Below are 16,352 nucleotides of genomic sequence, written 5' to 3'. Positions count from 1 at the left end.
CATGCCTGCCTTCCCTCCACGAGGCGAATCAGGCCATTCTTTCTTGCAGGATGGAGATGCTTGTCTGAGACCTTCAACACAAGAGGGAGTCCCACCAGGATCGAACAGCTCCACGACCCAGGACCATGGCTCAGACAGTACCACTCAACCGCGTGAGCTTTCCCAAACAGGCTGGTTGTCTCAAAACTGACTTTTAGAAGCAACAGGACTGGGATACAGCGACCAGTGGCCGGGCTCGCAGAGTCAATTTCAGGATATGCATACCTTTCATCCCTCCTACATGTTCAATGCACACGAGGTGACGAATGAGTACAACCTCCTCAACGACTTCTTGAGCACGAGTTTGCAAGACGACGGCATGTATTCGAACGATGAGTTCCCCGCATCATACAATGATCCATCTCTTATCAACTCCATGGCCTCCTCGCTTGGAGGCAGCAATGGCCATTTGCCATTAAATTACCAGCAAAACCAGCCTCCGCTCACGGTACAGAACACTCCTCAACAAGCTGCAGCAATACGCCAGACAAGCTCCATACCATTGGAGAAGGCTAAAGAGACGTATTACATGACGGCTGCCGATCCCTCAGGAACAGATCCACCGGAAGAACGAATGGACAAGCTACTCAAGGCAAAATATGACGCCGGCTTGCTCAAACCTTTCAACTACGTGAAGGGCTATGCACGTCTACAGCAATATATGGATCAGCATATGCAGCCTTCGTCCAAGCAAAAGATCCTGAGACAGCTTGACAGGTTCAGACCCAAGTTTCGTGAGCGAATGCACAGTCTTACGGACATTGAATTGGTGCTAGTAGAAATGTGGTTCGAGCGAAGCTTGATGGAGTATGATCGTGTTTTTGCGAGTATGGCAATCCCTGCGTGTTGCTGGAGAAGAACGGGCGAGATTTTTAGGGGCAACAAGGAGATGGCAGAGTTGATCCATGTACCTATTGAGTCCTTTCGCGATGTAAGTGTCAAAGCTGCTCTATATCAATGTGTACTTATTGAACTTTCCTCAAGGGCAAGTTGGCAATTCACGAGATCATCATCGAGGATCAGCTCGTCAGTTATTGGGAGAAGTTTGGGGCCATTGCGTTCGACAGTCTCCAGAAAGCTATGCTCACAAGCTGCACCCTTAAGAATCCGGATGCGAAAGCCAAAGATCAAGAGATCAAATGCTGCTTTTCGTTTACCATCCGGCGAGACAATCACAACATGTAAGTCCTACCACAGCTATCTGTCTGATCTCCAATTCCTGACCACCAAACCTCTAGCCCTTCCTTGATAGTGGGCAACTTCTTGCCTCTGGAGCCTCGAAGATGATGGACTCGAGTTATGATACTTCCGTACAACAAACCTAATATGTGACAAATAGAAATATTCAGAATTCATCTGCAAAGTACTTTGGAATCCTTGATGCACCCAAACCTATGTCTATCATTACCTCGGCATATGTCCTATTCTTTTGCTCAAGGACCAGAACGAGCCAGCACCCCCCACGCGGTCATCTTAAATTGCCTAAGACCAAATCCTCGAATTGTTAGATGACAGCAGATCTGAAGCATCAATGGAGAAGTCGCAGGTGCAATCCATCCTTGGTGAGTCGCGATCAGATGCTAATATTTACCCTCATAACTGTTTTCCAGACTTTGCATCACACTTGCAGAAATCCCTGGAATGTGAGAGCGAAGCATCTTCCGCGCTGCCCGATCCTTCCGCCTACCTACAAGCCTTCCCTTTATCACAGGTCACAGCCTCACCCACTCGATCAGCCGTAGATAGGGCAGGCACACAGCTATGGAACCTATGTCGAAAATTTGATTGGAACAGGACAGAATCAGGGCCAACCCGTCATGCATCAAGTGTGTGGCCCACTTTACAGTCAGAACGATGCTGATAGATACAGTCCGGGCTCTCGCCTTTTTCATGATTGAAAGTGCGCAGGAGCGAAATCACAAAGCACCAACAAGTGAGCGGTACGCGAATCTTACCTTGACCCAGGCTGATCTGGGCAAAGAGGGGTTGAGGCTGGTTAGCCTTGGTCTTGCGGCAGCAAAGTGTTGCCTCTGTCAGTACATAGTCAACCTTAGGGAGAATTTGCTGACTTACAACAGATTCTAAGCAGCATGGTCTTGCGTCCCAAATACTCGAGCGCGTTGCCTACTACCTTGAAGGATCTTCAAGATGTAATTCACCTAAGCACCTTTTCGTTGATCACAGCCACAGTCAGAGATATCTTGAATACATTCGTCTTCGAATGGCTCTGGTAAGAGTGGCTGCTTTGTGGTTGTTGACCGAACTCCTGACAGCTGTCAGTCATGGCAACAAGACAGGCTCGATCTTACCGAGCACTTGTTTACAACAGTGGACCTTGGACAGCTCAGGAGCACACCCACAGTTACAGAAGACATGGTGGACATGTTATTTCACATCGGCAGAGATCTGCTAAGCAGAGGATCCCATGATATGGCCGTTGTGTGGTTGAAGAGAGCATCTCGGCTGCTCGAACATCAGGACATCGAATGTCTGAGCTCCGATGCAGGCGAATTGAGGCTGAACTTACTGCATACTTCTGGTAAGCTCTACGTTCCACTGCTGACGTACATTGGCTAATGCGAATCACCAAGCAAAGTCCGTGCTTTACATTGCTTAGAGTGCTCTGAAGCCCGTCAGGAAGCAGGAGATATCATGCAAATATTGCTGCGGGTACAGCGTATTCTTCACACGATATGTGTCAGCACACCACTTACAGTCGCCTCTAGGACTACGGGAACAAGCTGGCTGTCAGGCTCTTACAGTTAGATATCATTTCGAGAACGGAGAGTCCGGACCGCAATGCATACCATGCTGGTAGCCTCCAAGTCTCAAAATCAAACCTGTGTCTTACTCATTGTTTCTTACAGCACTCAACGCGATCTCCATGATGATGCACCTGACCAAGCAAAACTTTTCAATGTGAGTTCGACTCGCATAGGCTTGCCCGCTCCGTATTGACTTCTAGCGAGGATTTTACATTATGTCCATCAACTCAAGCAGTACAGGCGCGCATTGTCATCATTCATCTGCAAGTTACCTCTTTCCTTACTTTGAAACAGTAACGAACTGGCTTGCCGCGTTCTAAAGCGGTTCCTCCTACAACGCCTTGCATCACACGGAAACGAAGAATGGATAACGAAGGCTTTTATCACTCTCATATGGATGTCAACGACTGGGGAGTCTACGGATCTGCAGCTCTCTGAACTGGGCACCCTTTTCAATGATCTATTCTCCTCTTGGAAAAGCTGTCTCTGCCCGGAAGCTACGCATGGAGCTCTTGTGGTATGGCAACAATCTCCATGTTCCATTGCTGGACGGCTGGTTTTGTTAATGTAATATCAGTTGCTCTGGAAGCGCATTGAGGACACTTTCGACCATGGTCAATTTCAGGATACAATCAAATGGTGCGAGCTTGCCCTACATAAGCTTTTGGAAAAAGCAGGGGATATCAATGTGGACAAGATCGCACGGTACTATACTCACCGCGATGGCAATCCATGCTAACGGTTGGACAGGAGAATGGTACAATGCTACCTTGAGATCTCGGAGCTTGGAGCTTGTAAGGCGCTCGTGACCCGACTTCTGGAGAGCAAAATGTCAAATCCTCTCAACCACTACCTTGCGTACTGTCTTGCGCTCAGGACAGAAGATATCAATAGCGGTCCGTGCTTTCGAGTCAGAGCTCTCGTGTGCCATTGACTGATCAAATGCAGCACAAGCAGCAGTGACCGCCCTGAATGATTCTCCAACTATGAATGAGAATCTGCTCTATGCTTGCATCTCTAAGACATTGGAGAGCGGCACATCTGAACAAGCTGCGAATATCCTGCTCAGCCTATTAGATAAATACAACTTTGACCCGCCCGAGCACATAATTTTACCAGCGTTACTGAGGTAGGAACATTTATGGATATGGCTCATCGGCACTGATAGCTATTAAGGTGTACCGTACGACTTTACCTTTCCCAGCTTACTCATGAAGCCGACCTAGATCGATTCCTTGTAGATACGGTGTTGAGACTGTTCACGGCGGGTGTGTGGCCTTTGGACTATACTTGCGTTTACTGCTGACCATCATTCAGTTCCAGAAGCACTAGAAAGGCGTGCATCTACTGCTCGAAACGAACCGCGTCAAGCGCCAGATTCCGAGTCTGTCTGTCAGAATGAATTTTCTGCGACAGAGATTATGTGGTTTCTCGTCAATTGCTACAACCTTGCTGTCAAGGTCGCCTCAACCTGGCCAGCTTCGGCAGTTATCAGCTTGTTTGATATTGTCATCCGAGTAGGACAGCTGACCCTTTGTATGCGAATGTATTTTTGATGGAATATTGCAGATCACAGCTCACAGGATTTGTGCCAGTACCGATTTGGAGGGCGATGCCTTCATGGAAAACAATGCCCGCAAATGCCTTTGCCATTTCGCCATCACCGTGGTTTGTACCGCGGAAGCTAGGCAACATTCAGATCTCGATAGCAAAGTATGCGATACCTTCTCCATGGTCTGACCAAAAGATACTAAATGGGCCAAGGCCAAATATTACTACAAAACTCTTACTGCAGCCACCGAGTTTGCCAAAACCTACAAGGTGCTTCAGCAACATACCACGGACGTTCAGGCTGGTCGCGAAGGCACCAAACACTATGGAAACACGATGCTTGAACTCGACTCCAAACGCCAAGTTCTCCTACCTCTAGAATTCGAAGCAGCCACGCACCAGCATTTGAATATGCCAGAGTCAGCAATCACAACGACACCTAACGACCTGTCTGCCATAATCTCAAATGCACAACACATCTCAGCTCCACGCAAAATATACGCCCTATTTGCCGACATCGTGCTCTCCAGCACCTACCGAAATGGACCTCAACATGACAAGGACGAAACCACCAAAACTTTATCTTCTTCCCCAGTTCTACCTCTTCCCACAGCATCGGCCCTCCTGATTCACATCATACAAGCGGTCCGCACCCTTCCGGACTACGACGCCATCCGCGCCTCCCGGTGGATCAGATGCTTAGTCCAGCTCTGCCTGGATCAGCACCGCGGACATCACGGCCAAAAGGATACAAACAAAGATGACAGTGCTGAGCACCATGCAGCGAAAGGCCCACCAAAATCACCACTAACCACAGTTGAGGATATCATCGCTCAAGCTGTCCAACTTGCTAGACAGTCCTTGCTCAACAGAACCACCGTTGTTGACCCCGATAGCGGTAAGAGGAATGCCGGTGATGGAAAGGACTGTGTGTACCCTGCAGAAGAACTAGAATGGCTATCCGCCACTCTCTTCAACCTGGGGATTGATTTCTATGTTTCCACCACCGCGTACCCAAACGACAACAAGACCAGCAAGAGTACTGCCAACATGGACAAGAAGAATGATGAAGCGGAAACGGATGCAGAGGCCCAAGCGAGGAAATGGATAGGCATCGCTGTTGAGATTGCGGACGTGCTTGCTGAGTACGAGAGGGAAGAGGGCGGGGATAAGGGATTGCTCGGTAGGGTTTTGAGAGGGAAGGTAAAGGAGGGACTGGGGTGGGTTGTTTGAGCGTTGAGAATTGTTCGACCGGATGGTGGGACGAAGAAGGGAAGGAAGCGCAGAGCAGAGCAGGAGGGTGTTGGGATGTGGTAGGCTCTGGAGAAAGAGACTCACTCACGACAAGAAGCATCGTGAAGAAGGAAAGGAATGGTAGATGGGGCTGTTTCACTACACGAACGAAAAAGAGAAAATCGATTCGGACGAGCTGAGGTTAGCTAGCTGGCTAGCTAGCTACTTATTCAACAATCTTTACATACCCGTATACTTCGGTCGTTGCATCGCCTCGCTCCACGCCAGCTACATAACTAACAGTGTCCACAAAAGAAAAGAGAAGAGTGCCCGTGCCTGTGCCTGGGCCAGGGCCATAAGATACAAGACAACCCCATAGCATCGCCCGTCCCGCTAGCTGTGTACTACATACTGACTTATATCTCTTACAGTAGTACACGTGCTTATGTAGCTACTGATCTACAGCAGGGCAACGACAACGACAAAGACCACCCAAGCGCCGACACGAGTCTGTTTCCCTTACGCTTCCATTTCCACTTCCACTTCCACTTCAGCGAGCACTGACCGAACAAATGATGGGAACGATCCCTCCATCCATCCATCCATCCATCCATCGAGCATTTAAGCGAAATGAATTTCAAATTCCTTTACATAAACCCAATGGATATGATCTGCCACGGATGGATTACTGTAAGCTCAAGTTCTACCGGGGGGGGGTAATTTAATTTCCCCCAGCGAAACGAGCTAAAAGTATGAATAGCTATGTTTGGTAATACTAACAGAGTCGGGTTGATTGCTCATGCCATCATGTTTGCCAGCAAAAGAAGTGCAATGTGCTAGAAGAAGAAGGGAAAAAAAATGGGGGGGTATCTCTTGGGGTTAAAAACCAAAAAAAGAAGAGCTCGGTTCCTCCAACCAACCAACCGACCGACCGACCAGCCAACAGGCAACAGGCAACGCCAGAAAGGAGTAGGATATCAGGAAGAAGAGTAGAATGGCAACGCTTGCGTCCTGCCCATAGTTCATGGTTCATGGCTCATGTTGTGTTCCTCATTACGCATTTGCGTCTGTCTGCACCAACCACACCCCCGGGCTCACCCACACCAAAGTGACAGACTCCCCTTGACGCCTCCTTTCCCACATTCCTTTTCCCTCAAGGTCGTCTTCCGAGTATTACTTTCAACCTCCGCCCTTTTCCACAGCCTCAATTCTCCTTCTACACTCTCGATTCCCCTCCTCCAACTCCCTGATCTTCCTCACTACCCTCTCCAGCTTCTTCATCTGACTCAGCTTCCCCTCCTGCTCTAACTCAGGAACAAGATCAAATAGCTTTGCAAACGCCCTCTGTGCCTGGTCCCGGCGCCGTTGTTCACTGTTGGTGTGGTTGGCGCGTTTTTGGTCCGAGGTCAGGGGGACGCGAACTCCGCCCGCGGAACCGGATCCGGAAAGGGAGGAGATGGCGGGGGGTCGTTTAGGTTTGTTGGTGTTGGTGTGAGAAGTCGCGGAGGAGGGCTGGGTTTTCGTGGTGGCGGAGGAAGGGCGGGCTGGGGAGATGGAAGGGACGGCGGGGAGGGATTTTCGCTTTCCGCGGGTGGTGGATTTGATGTTGCTGGTGGCTGGTGAGGATTGGGATTGGGATGGACGGAAAGGGGTGGTGGGTTCGGACTTGAGGGTGACTCTGCGCTTCTTTCGGGGAGATGTTGTGGCTGTTTCAACTTCGATGTCTTCTTGCTCTGCTGGTTCGGCGTTTTCAACGAATCCGTTGGACTGGTTCAGCTTCGCTGATTGGTCGACCTCGACTTTTCGTTTTCGTGTATACACAGGACTCGATGGTTCAGTGTTGGGTTGGGTTGGTGGAGCACTACTTTGCGCATCACCTTCAAGCCATTCAAAGCGTTGCATTGCGTTTTGATCGGTCAGTTCAGTCGAATCTAACGGAGGGATATAGCCCGATGGTCCAAAATGCGAGTCAGATCCGAACCGTACCAGTGGACGAGGACCCGAGGAACTCATGTTGTTCGATGCTAAATTGTGAGGCCACGACACAGGATACGCGCTTGGCACGGACGTGGCTAGAGGATCAAAGAAATCCTGGCCGTTGTTGTGTGAGTTTTGATATGTCGCAAACGGCAGTGCGTGAGCCGTGTGTGTGACCATCTGATTATAGGGCACACCATTGGCCGTCATGGCCATGTTGCTCCCCATATGACTGCTACTGAACATGTTACCGCCTCCTTCGAGAGCATTTGGATCTACAAAAGGCGCTTGACCTTGCATGTGAGTGTGGGAGGTGATGAAGTATTGAGGCGTCAGCGGCTGGTCATTATTTCCCATGACTTCCCCTGGCATCATGCCTGGCCCAGCGGTGGACAAGTTGTTCGGCGTCAGGTTGTTGGACTCAAATCCAGCAAAGAAGCCATCGAGCTGCTCGTGTTCGGACAGGTTGAGGAGCGGCTTGCCTTGTGGTGCAGGTGGAGGTCCACGCGGCCTGTAATCGGGTGGGAAGGCCATCCCTTCGATACTCTCATTGTCTATGCGAAACAAGAATTAGTCACGACACCCCAGCAGGAAGTCTACTGCAAAGAAGGGGCTTTGCTTACAGCCAAAGGGTAGGCCAGTGGAGTCCTGGCCATGATATGAGCCCATCCTCTGAATGGCCAACATCGAACAGCTACCCTCGTCACCCCAGCTTTAACCAATTCCAGAGCCCCAGTCTGTGCCTTCTTTAATGGTTGTAGGCTAAGGAAGAAAATAGTAGCTGGTGAAAGTTGGAAAGTTGAGGAAGATTGATGTAATGGCCTGACCAGCGCACGGCAGACGAGATGTGGACTGGGGTAATGTGGTATGATGGCCGTATGGCAATTGCTGAGGCGTAGTGTGTACTCTGTCTTGCCCGTATCGACTGCGAACGCTCGGATCAGGACGGTAGCCTGTTATCTTTGCGCTTCCTTCAATGGACGCCTGACAGCGGAGATTTCATCTCAGCGACGGGAGGATCGCTTGGACAGGGTCAGGGGTCATAGAAGGGAGGTGAGAGGTGCGGAAGTGGGGGTAGTCAAGCTGGGTCGAGTGGGGCGCTGGTAGTTTGGTTCAAGTTGTAGGGACAATGCCGGATCGCCTTGTTGTGGGAAATGGCCGGAAGAAGTGGAAAAAGGGAAGCCTCGATCAAGAAAGGTTGAACGCTGATTCAGTAGAGTCTAGATACACGAACGGAGAGAGCATTGTGGTGGAATTGGCAATAGGTAGATAGCAGGATGGGCGGAGAAATGGGCTCAACATTTATTATACTTAGCATTCTAGCAACACCAAAATATCACATGCTCGGGGGGGGTGGGATGTGGGATGTTGACCGACTTGAACTTGAAGGTCTTAGTGAGCAAGTGACTTGCTCGCATCTTTCCTTCCCTAACTAACTTACTACTTACCTCCTTCGTTCCTTCCTTCTCCGCCGCCAGCGGGGTGTCCCGTGACGTGACCTGTTGGTACTGCACTGCACTGCACCCCTATGACCCCACTAAGTTAATCAGCATCGCCATCATCATCACCATCACCAACCCCATCCCCGCCACAACTACTACTAATACTTACCGCTAACAACACTGACCAGAGATTTGGAGAAGCTGCATCAGCCAGGAACATGGACTCCTGACGATGTAACTGCACTACAGACACACCGCCACTGAGGCGGCGACGACTGTACCTCGTCTTCTTCATATTCAGTGGCTCGGTACTGGTCAAGCATCAACAGTGTTGCCTACCCAGAAATCCTTTTATGATACCCCTCCTGAGTTCGGTCCCATGTCTTCATTGGGTCACCGGCGCTGGGAGGGATAAGGTAGGACGGATGATCCCATTGATTCTATGTGGTTACTCGAGTACCCTGTATCTTTGTCGGCCCTGCCTTCAAGCTATTCGGCCTATGTCTCCAATCCAACCCAATCCAATCCAATCCAATCATCGTAACATTCCGTCTACGGTTTCATTCATGATAATAATTACTATTTAACATCCAGCTTCAGAGCTCGCCGTCTCCTGTGATCTGGTGTAGGTGTGTTTGGCCGTGGTGATGAACATGATTAGCAGTACTCCACATCCCGCTGCGATTCAGTCTTTTGACTAAGCCCCCAAGTCTGCATCACACTTGCCAGGTTATCCAATTCATTTTCCGTCGCTGCTTTCGTTCTTCTGCTACCATCCCTGCCAAGTCGCCCTACGACCGCTCGAAGTGTTGCTAGAAGCTCTACCTCAAGCTCGTCCAGCTGCAAGTGCTCTGTTTTAGGCGCCGCTTTGATCTTCTTCCTGTATGCTCGCAACGTACGACAAACCTGCTCACCCGCCATCCCAATACTGCCGAACTCATTCAAGCTGCCCATGCTTTTGCGCCTATTTTGAGCCTTGGAGTGGTCTCGAAGGTCAGATGGGACCGATGGAGGTCTCCTCAGACCCCTTTTGTTGCCTCTGTTGACATTCCTAGGTGATGTAGAAAGAGACACTCGCGCCGGAGGTGGAGATGGTGACTTCTGGACGGGCAAGTGATGATTGGCGGCCCGGTCTAAACCAAGTGCCATTTCCCTTGAAAGAGGCGATGCTGGACGAAGCGGCGTCGAACTGGTGAACCTGTGCGGTACTTGGGGGAGAGGCTCGAGTCTGTCAGCAACGCACTCGGCAACTGCGTCACCATCTGTCGGCGCTGTGTCGCATCGTGTTTGTGCAGCGATCTTCCTTTTCAGTCGCGGCGAATGTTGATCACGGCTCGGTCGTGCTGGTGGGACAGCTCCATCAACATCTGCCAGATCGAGTTTAGAAAGAACCTTTCTCAGAGGAGGCCGTCTCAAGATTGAATCTTTGGTCGGTGTACTGTCTAGATCATGGTTTGTCAGGGCCTGACCCTGTGCCAGTTCCTGAAGTGGCGACGATGGAGGCCGTGGTAGCGCTGTCGAAGCTTCCCAAATCATGATCAGACCATCGAGTCCAGTGGAGATCAGGGTCTTCCTACTCGGTCCAATCGCATCATCGGCATGCTCGATGACAGCAACATCGCTGATGCCCTCGGTATGTCCCAACTCCCTTGAGAGAAGAATACCACTCTCAAAGTCATACAACCTTATTGATTTGTCTGTTGACGAGAAGCCAGATAAGATTCGACGCGTGCATGAATTATCCTCTACGGAGTTGATCGACAGTGAGCTCAATATCACCGCATCTCCACCATCAGCGTCAACCGCTTTGAAGGCATCTATAGCCGCGCCTTTGTCGATGCTGAATGTCAAAACCTGCCTATCCATAGTTGCAATAGCCAACACATCGGGCTCCGGGAACACCATCGATGTTGGAGATGATTTTAGAGTTATGACCCTCTGGGATATGTATGCCAGTAGTCTTGTCCCGTCGTCGTTGATTTTGGACAGCTTTTGGCGCACGATCACAGTGCGGTCGGACGACGCAGATAATAAAAGGTCGCCGGCAAAAGCTACCACAGTGACAGCTCCAACATGATCATCAAACGTTTGAAGGAGCTCAATTCCTTCATCTCCATGTTGAAACAACTGTACGGTACGATCTCTACTACCGGTTGCCACCAACAGTGGTTGGTCGGAGGAGTGCAGGGCTATGTCGGTTACTTCTGCCGAATGGGCCCGAATCTTTGCAGACCCCCAAGATGGGCAATCGATTACCTGCAGGATTCCAAACCGATCTCCCGAGACAATCCACTGCGTGTCGTCCGACACACGAATTGACTTGAGCTCGTTTACGTACTCGTCATATTCTGAAAAGGACTGCTCAGGTTGGTCAAGCTCAACCTTTTCAGATCGCCTGATTGAGCCGTCCAAAGACCAAAAGTTGACAGTTCCTTCAAGAGACCACGTAATGTAATCTCCCAATGTACTCTGCTTCGGCAGCGGTACTGCCCCCTGTACAGGATCGTTGTGTGCAGGCAGTAGAATGACAGACGACCGCTCAGAGTCCGCTGAATATAGGCCAGGACCAAATCTCTCAACCCGAATATTGCGGGCATCATCAATCGACACGAGCTTATTCGACAGACATCTTGCTGCAATGATAGCCTTCCGCTTCTTTCGCTTCCGAGAGGCAGATCCTTGCGGCGACTGAAAGGCATGAAGAGAACCAGCAGCCGCCGACGGTGAGTGGTAGGGTGTCACTGCTGGTTCATTACTAGCATTGTAGCTAGTCACCGGAAGGGGACCACTTCTCAAGGTTTCAAAACTCTCATTATCGAGACACCCGTCACCGTGCGCGAACCACACTTTCTGGGCCTGGATATCCACTGCTATAGATTGCGCTGGAAACCTCAAGTGCTTTATGGTTTTCAACTCTTGGCTTCCCGTTCGGTCGTCAAGCAAGCACACCACGCCCGTCGTGGTACTCAGAATGGCTTCACTTTCGGAAAAAGGAGCCACGCATGTAAAAGTGGAATCGGCTAAAGAGCCGAGGAGGCTGTTGCGACCCGATAATGTCTTCGGCCCCGGACTCGCGTTGCTATCTTCGGCTTGTACACGTCCTGGCTTCGTCTGAAAGCCTGGAGAAGGCTCCCCAACACGCCAGACCTTGACGTACCTTGTCCCGACTGTGATAAGGTTGTTGCTGCACCAGGCCATGCTCAGGACAGATGCAGTACACTTGTTGGTGAAATGTAATCTAGCTGCTCCAGTCTTTGCATTGATAGACCAGATGAAAAGAAAACCATCGTTGACATCACCAAGCGTTGCCAGCCACTGCGAACTGGGACTGAAAGCTACACAACGGACGCCAAAGCTATGTTCAGTAAGGATGGATAGAGGAACCTCTGTGGAGGCGCCTGCGGAGACTGAGAAGATGTTCACCCTTGGGCTGTATCCGGTTTCTCCCACCGCGAGAAACCTTCCATTTGGACTCAGGTCCACACAAGACACCGCTTTCACTCTCTCCCGAGCACTCCGTGTCTTGGAGTTTCCCTCATCACTCCAGATTCTCCGTGGCGAATGACTGGAAGACCTCTCCTCCGCGCCATGCTTCGAGGCGAAAGTTGTTCGCCGCCGGCTACCGGAGGTTGCATTGGGGGATGGGGGGTTATAGAATGAGACAGAAGGATGTATGGGTGAAGCGGTTGGCGACGCTCTGAAAAAGCGGTATGATATTTCTCCCTCATCATCAATGTTTGCGAGTACCGCTGCTGAGCCAGCACAGTAGGCGAAAGTCCTGGAGTCGTAATGGGATGTCAGCCCACTGGAAGAGGTTGTGGTTGTGCCAATAATCCGCCGAAGAAAGAGTGAGGCCGGTTGTGGGCTTGGCTTGTGTGATCGAGACCCGGGTCGCGCAAGGGGTGTATGTAGAGAGTTTCTCTTCGAAGGCGTCCCTGAGTTTAACTTGCTCTTGATTTCATATGGACTGTTGGCCATGCTATTAGCTTAAGCGAGGAATTGCTCGCATCTTCCTGCCCAACGGCGATCGGATGCACAAGCTCGAGCTTCAGCAAAATTTAAAATAGGTGCCAGTGCTGATGGTGGCGCCCGGCAGCTTTGAAGCACCGCTGCTGGATTGAGTCGTTTGTCATCGAAGCGGTCGATTGTCCAAAGTGATTGAAAGTGGTGAGGATCCCAAGGTGGGAGGGGTGTTAGAGCTTCGAGTCGTAGACCCCCTTAAAGCAAATCACGTCCTCGGTCGTTCGGGCAATGGGTTTTTACCCTCTGAGGCTTGATTGGGTGAAGCGGTGTAAACTCACGAGCATCCAGGCCATAGCAGTCGAGTCTTCTTCTGTCTGAACTTCAGTCGCATTCCAGCTAATAAATACCAAGCTAGAAACCAATTCCGGGATGTAAACAACAGCCAAGCCTTTCAGTAGTTAGTTATCGTCACGTGGTGATACAAGCTGATGGTTGACTCAGATTCCGGGACATAAGACGCTGTTTTTGGCGGTCTTTGCCGCCGCTTTTGACACCTGTTGCACCCTGTGATCATGTGATCATGGTCTCTTTCTGTTACTTTCATAGTATTTATGAAAAACCGCATCCACTCTCAAAAAGAGAACCCCCGCAGTCCCAAAGAATAACCTCCCCCTTTGATGTCTATTAATCTTCAGTGATTGTTCTTTCTATCTTATTGCCTGTTAACAATACTGCCAGCATTATGATGGAGTATCTTTCCATTTTAAAGAAGAGATGATCTGTTGGAAACGTATATAAGTACTGTAAGGGCACTAATGTTTAACCATGATTAGTGTTATTCCGACCTTTTGGCTTTAGTGACAGGGCAATTAATTTGTCTTAGTAGACTCATAAATCCTAACATGATCTCTACCCTTCACATTCATTCTCTACCAAGAGACTTTATTCTTTCTGATCCTCATGTTGGATCTTGTATTTAGAGTTCAACACGTAATTTAGGAACTTTCTGCAAAAACGCCGCCCCTACTACTGAAGGCTCATATTCCACCAGTTCATTTATGAAGGTGCAACTGGAACAACAAATCTGAATAATATCTGCACAAGCTCACCTTTGTTCTGAACACCTCAAATCCACCGTGTCATCATGTGTATGCTACACCGGCCACGGGCGACCGAACACTATCTACCGGACCTAAAATGAGGTGCTCGATCTCCTGCACCTTCTTGAACGTGGTGTCCCCTCTCTTGCGAACTGTACCAACTCCGTACTGGACTCTCTGGCTTTTGATATATATGGGAATCCTCTCGTTCGAGACATTGCTTCCCATCTCTCTCAAAAGCGGCGCGTCAAAGGCCTTTGCGATTTCTAGCGGACTCATCGAGACCTTTCGACCCAGCTGCCACCAGCCGTAGAAAGTCGCTCCTACACTGACGACGCCCATTAAGCTAACAAGAGCGCCAAGAACCATGTATTTCGTGTCCATTGTATAAATGGTATGGGTGTCGTGACCTGTAAAGGGCACGCTTTGTTGTGCGTTCGTCACCGTCACATTGTTCTTTCCAGCCTGCAGTGCTGCCCTGAATGCAATTTCGCGCATCGCATCAAGCATTGTATCCATGGGGTCGTGGAATGTAATGAACCAACTGTCGCTCGTATTTGCAACCATCTGGTTTACAAGGGAGCCTGCAAGTCTTGTTGCGCTGATAGCCCCTTTGTACTCAAATGTTGCCTGGGAGCTAAAGAGATAATCACCGGCGTATTGAAAGCCGCCGATCACACTGTTCCAACCCCTGGTGGCCGGTGCTGTGAGGTTTCTGCTAGCATGTCAGTCTTGCCTGCTGTGATAGGGAAAAGCGTCAACGCACTCTAGCTCTAGAACTCATCTTCACTTCTAGGAAATAGGCTTACAGTCCCGCCTGTAAGACGTACTTTGTACGCTACGATTCCACCCTGTAGTTTGCAGATATAAGATGTAAGCAAGTAAGGCATATGCTGGCCGCTTAAAGAATTCTCGACTTTGAATCCCTCATAGAATGTTGCGTCTAGCTGCAAGCCGGCGAAGAACGTATTGTCGTTGTACGGGTTAAGGGGAATCGGGTAGAGCGTGACCGAGGTATTGAAAAGATTGTGCCAAGAAGCTAACGTTACGTTTTGTATGATAGAGTTGCTCTCTAATTCACAATCCACTTTGAAGCCGAAGCCCTAGAGTTATTCTGTTAGTTATTTTGCTGATATATTAATTTATGTGGAGCTGTAACACCTTCACGATAGTGGTACAAGATTCTCCGCACTCGGAATGATCCAGATTCATGTTCGAGTGTAAGGAATAGCCATTCATAATCTCAGTGAATGCGGATGTCAGCCTTGCAGTCTCATGCAAAGGCATTCAGGAATCAACAGATATTCCGCCATATTCACCTGGTAGTTGTTGTGCTACTTGTAACTCGAGGTTCCCTTGTGTCTCATAACGAACATTGCTGTCAACAGACGATGCCCTTTGGTTTAAAGGGCCTCGCAATAGAGAGAGGACAGCGAATATACAGGCTGCCGTGACATTAGTAACGTTAGAGATTTATGATGGCAGCCTGATTGCGGATGAATGAACTCACCAAGAGAGGTAACTCTCCCTCCTTGATGGAAACCTGCTGAGACCGCTTGCAATAATGAATATCCGCAATACCAGTTCCTATTCAACTCGGATAGCTACGATTCGACAAGACAAGGTTAGTGGTTGGTTTGCTTAGTACATAGTACATACTGTGCAGCTATGCAGAGCTTTCCGCCAGAACGAAATGACCAGTCCTTCTGCCAAGGCGACTGCCAGCAATGCATTAGAAACAACCGACAATACGGCGAGGCAGACAGATGGAGTGAAAAATCGCCAGGTCTGAACCGCACGGCCGTTGCTAGATGCCAGGACCCCAACAGCAAGTGCAGTGCCTACGACGCATTCAGCAACAAATAATTGGCTTCAATAACCTATCACTTACAAGCGAAAACCCCGATCAGTGAAGCGATTGCCAGGACTGGCAAGTTAGTCCAAAATCCTGTCTTCCAGGAAGCAATTTGGTCTCCTCCGTCTCGGTTCGGATCTTCATAAGGTCCCTGACGCTCATCGTATTGTGGTCGTATATCGTTATTATCTAAATTTGACCTCTGTGACCACTTGGGTCGAAGCTCCTGGTCGGTTTGAATAGCGGAATACTTTGAGTTAGAAAACTTGGTTGACAGGATTCGATCCATTAGGCAACAACAAGTTGTAAGGTCAATGTAATGGTGAGTAAAAATCTGCAGGAGATACGTAGAAAGCAAGTCGTTCTATCTAGAAGGGGGGCTGTCTGAACTTCAGTCGCATTCCAGCTAATAAATACCAGATCGGAA

At 49.6% G+C, this 16,352-nt stretch overlaps 4 protein-coding genes across 4 annotated transcripts; 1 reads left to right on the top strand and 3 right to left on the bottom strand.

The window, feature by feature from the left end:
• Position 1: 1 nt before the first annotated feature.
• EPUS_03359 (uncharacterized protein) lies at positions 2 to 5,588 on the top strand (the record flags this gene model as incomplete). The annotated part of the gene is made up of 19 exons (XM_007801917.1): positions 2 to 152; positions 207 to 970; positions 1,024 to 1,220; positions 1,292 to 1,335; positions 1,650 to 1,865; positions 1,910 to 2,071; positions 2,118 to 2,269; positions 2,320 to 2,578; positions 2,636 to 2,709; positions 2,766 to 2,853; positions 2,907 to 2,958; positions 3,099 to 3,321; positions 3,382 to 3,509; positions 3,555 to 3,700; positions 3,753 to 3,933; positions 3,981 to 4,072; positions 4,122 to 4,321; positions 4,374 to 4,517; positions 4,569 to 5,588. The coding sequence occupies 19 exons, from the start codon at positions 2 to 4 to the stop codon at positions 5,586 to 5,588; spliced, it is 4,293 nt and encodes a 1,430-aa protein (XP_007800108.1).
• A 1,179-nt stretch (positions 5,589 to 6,767) lies between these two features.
• On the bottom strand, positions 6,768 to 8,099 carry EPUS_03358 (uncharacterized protein; the record flags this gene model as incomplete). The annotated part of the gene is made up of 1 exon (XM_007801916.1): positions 6,768 to 8,099. One exon carries the CDS (start codon positions 8,097 to 8,099, stop codon positions 6,768 to 6,770), a length of 1,332 nt encoding a protein of 443 aa, XP_007800107.1.
• A 1,565-nt stretch (positions 8,100 to 9,664) lies between these two features.
• EPUS_03357 (uncharacterized protein) lies at positions 9,665 to 12,985 on the bottom strand (the record flags this gene model as incomplete). The annotated part of the gene is made up of 1 exon (XM_007801915.1): positions 9,665 to 12,985. One exon carries the CDS (start codon positions 12,983 to 12,985, stop codon positions 9,665 to 9,667), a length of 3,321 nt encoding a protein of 1,106 aa, XP_007800106.1.
• A 1,127-nt stretch (positions 12,986 to 14,112) lies between these two features.
• On the bottom strand, positions 14,113 to 16,214 carry EPUS_03356 (uncharacterized protein; the record flags this gene model as incomplete). Its single annotated transcript, XM_007801914.1, has 4 exons — positions 14,113 to 14,785; positions 14,908 to 15,173; positions 15,730 to 15,911; positions 15,962 to 16,214. 4 exons carry the CDS (start codon positions 16,212 to 16,214, stop codon positions 14,113 to 14,115), a joined length of 1,374 nt encoding a protein of 457 aa, XP_007800105.1.
• Between the last annotated feature and the right edge of the window lie 138 nt (positions 16,215 to 16,352).

This window comes from Endocarpon pusillum, assembly GCF_000464535.1.
Source record: "Endocarpon pusillum Z07020 unplaced genomic scaffold scaffold1403, whole genome shotgun sequence".
Classification (NCBI taxonomy): Eukaryota; Fungi; Ascomycota; class Eurotiomycetes; order Verrucariales; family Verrucariaceae; genus Endocarpon; species Endocarpon pusillum.
Note: the sequence above shows the minus strand (reverse complement) of the source record. Positions and strands in the feature narration are given on the sequence as shown.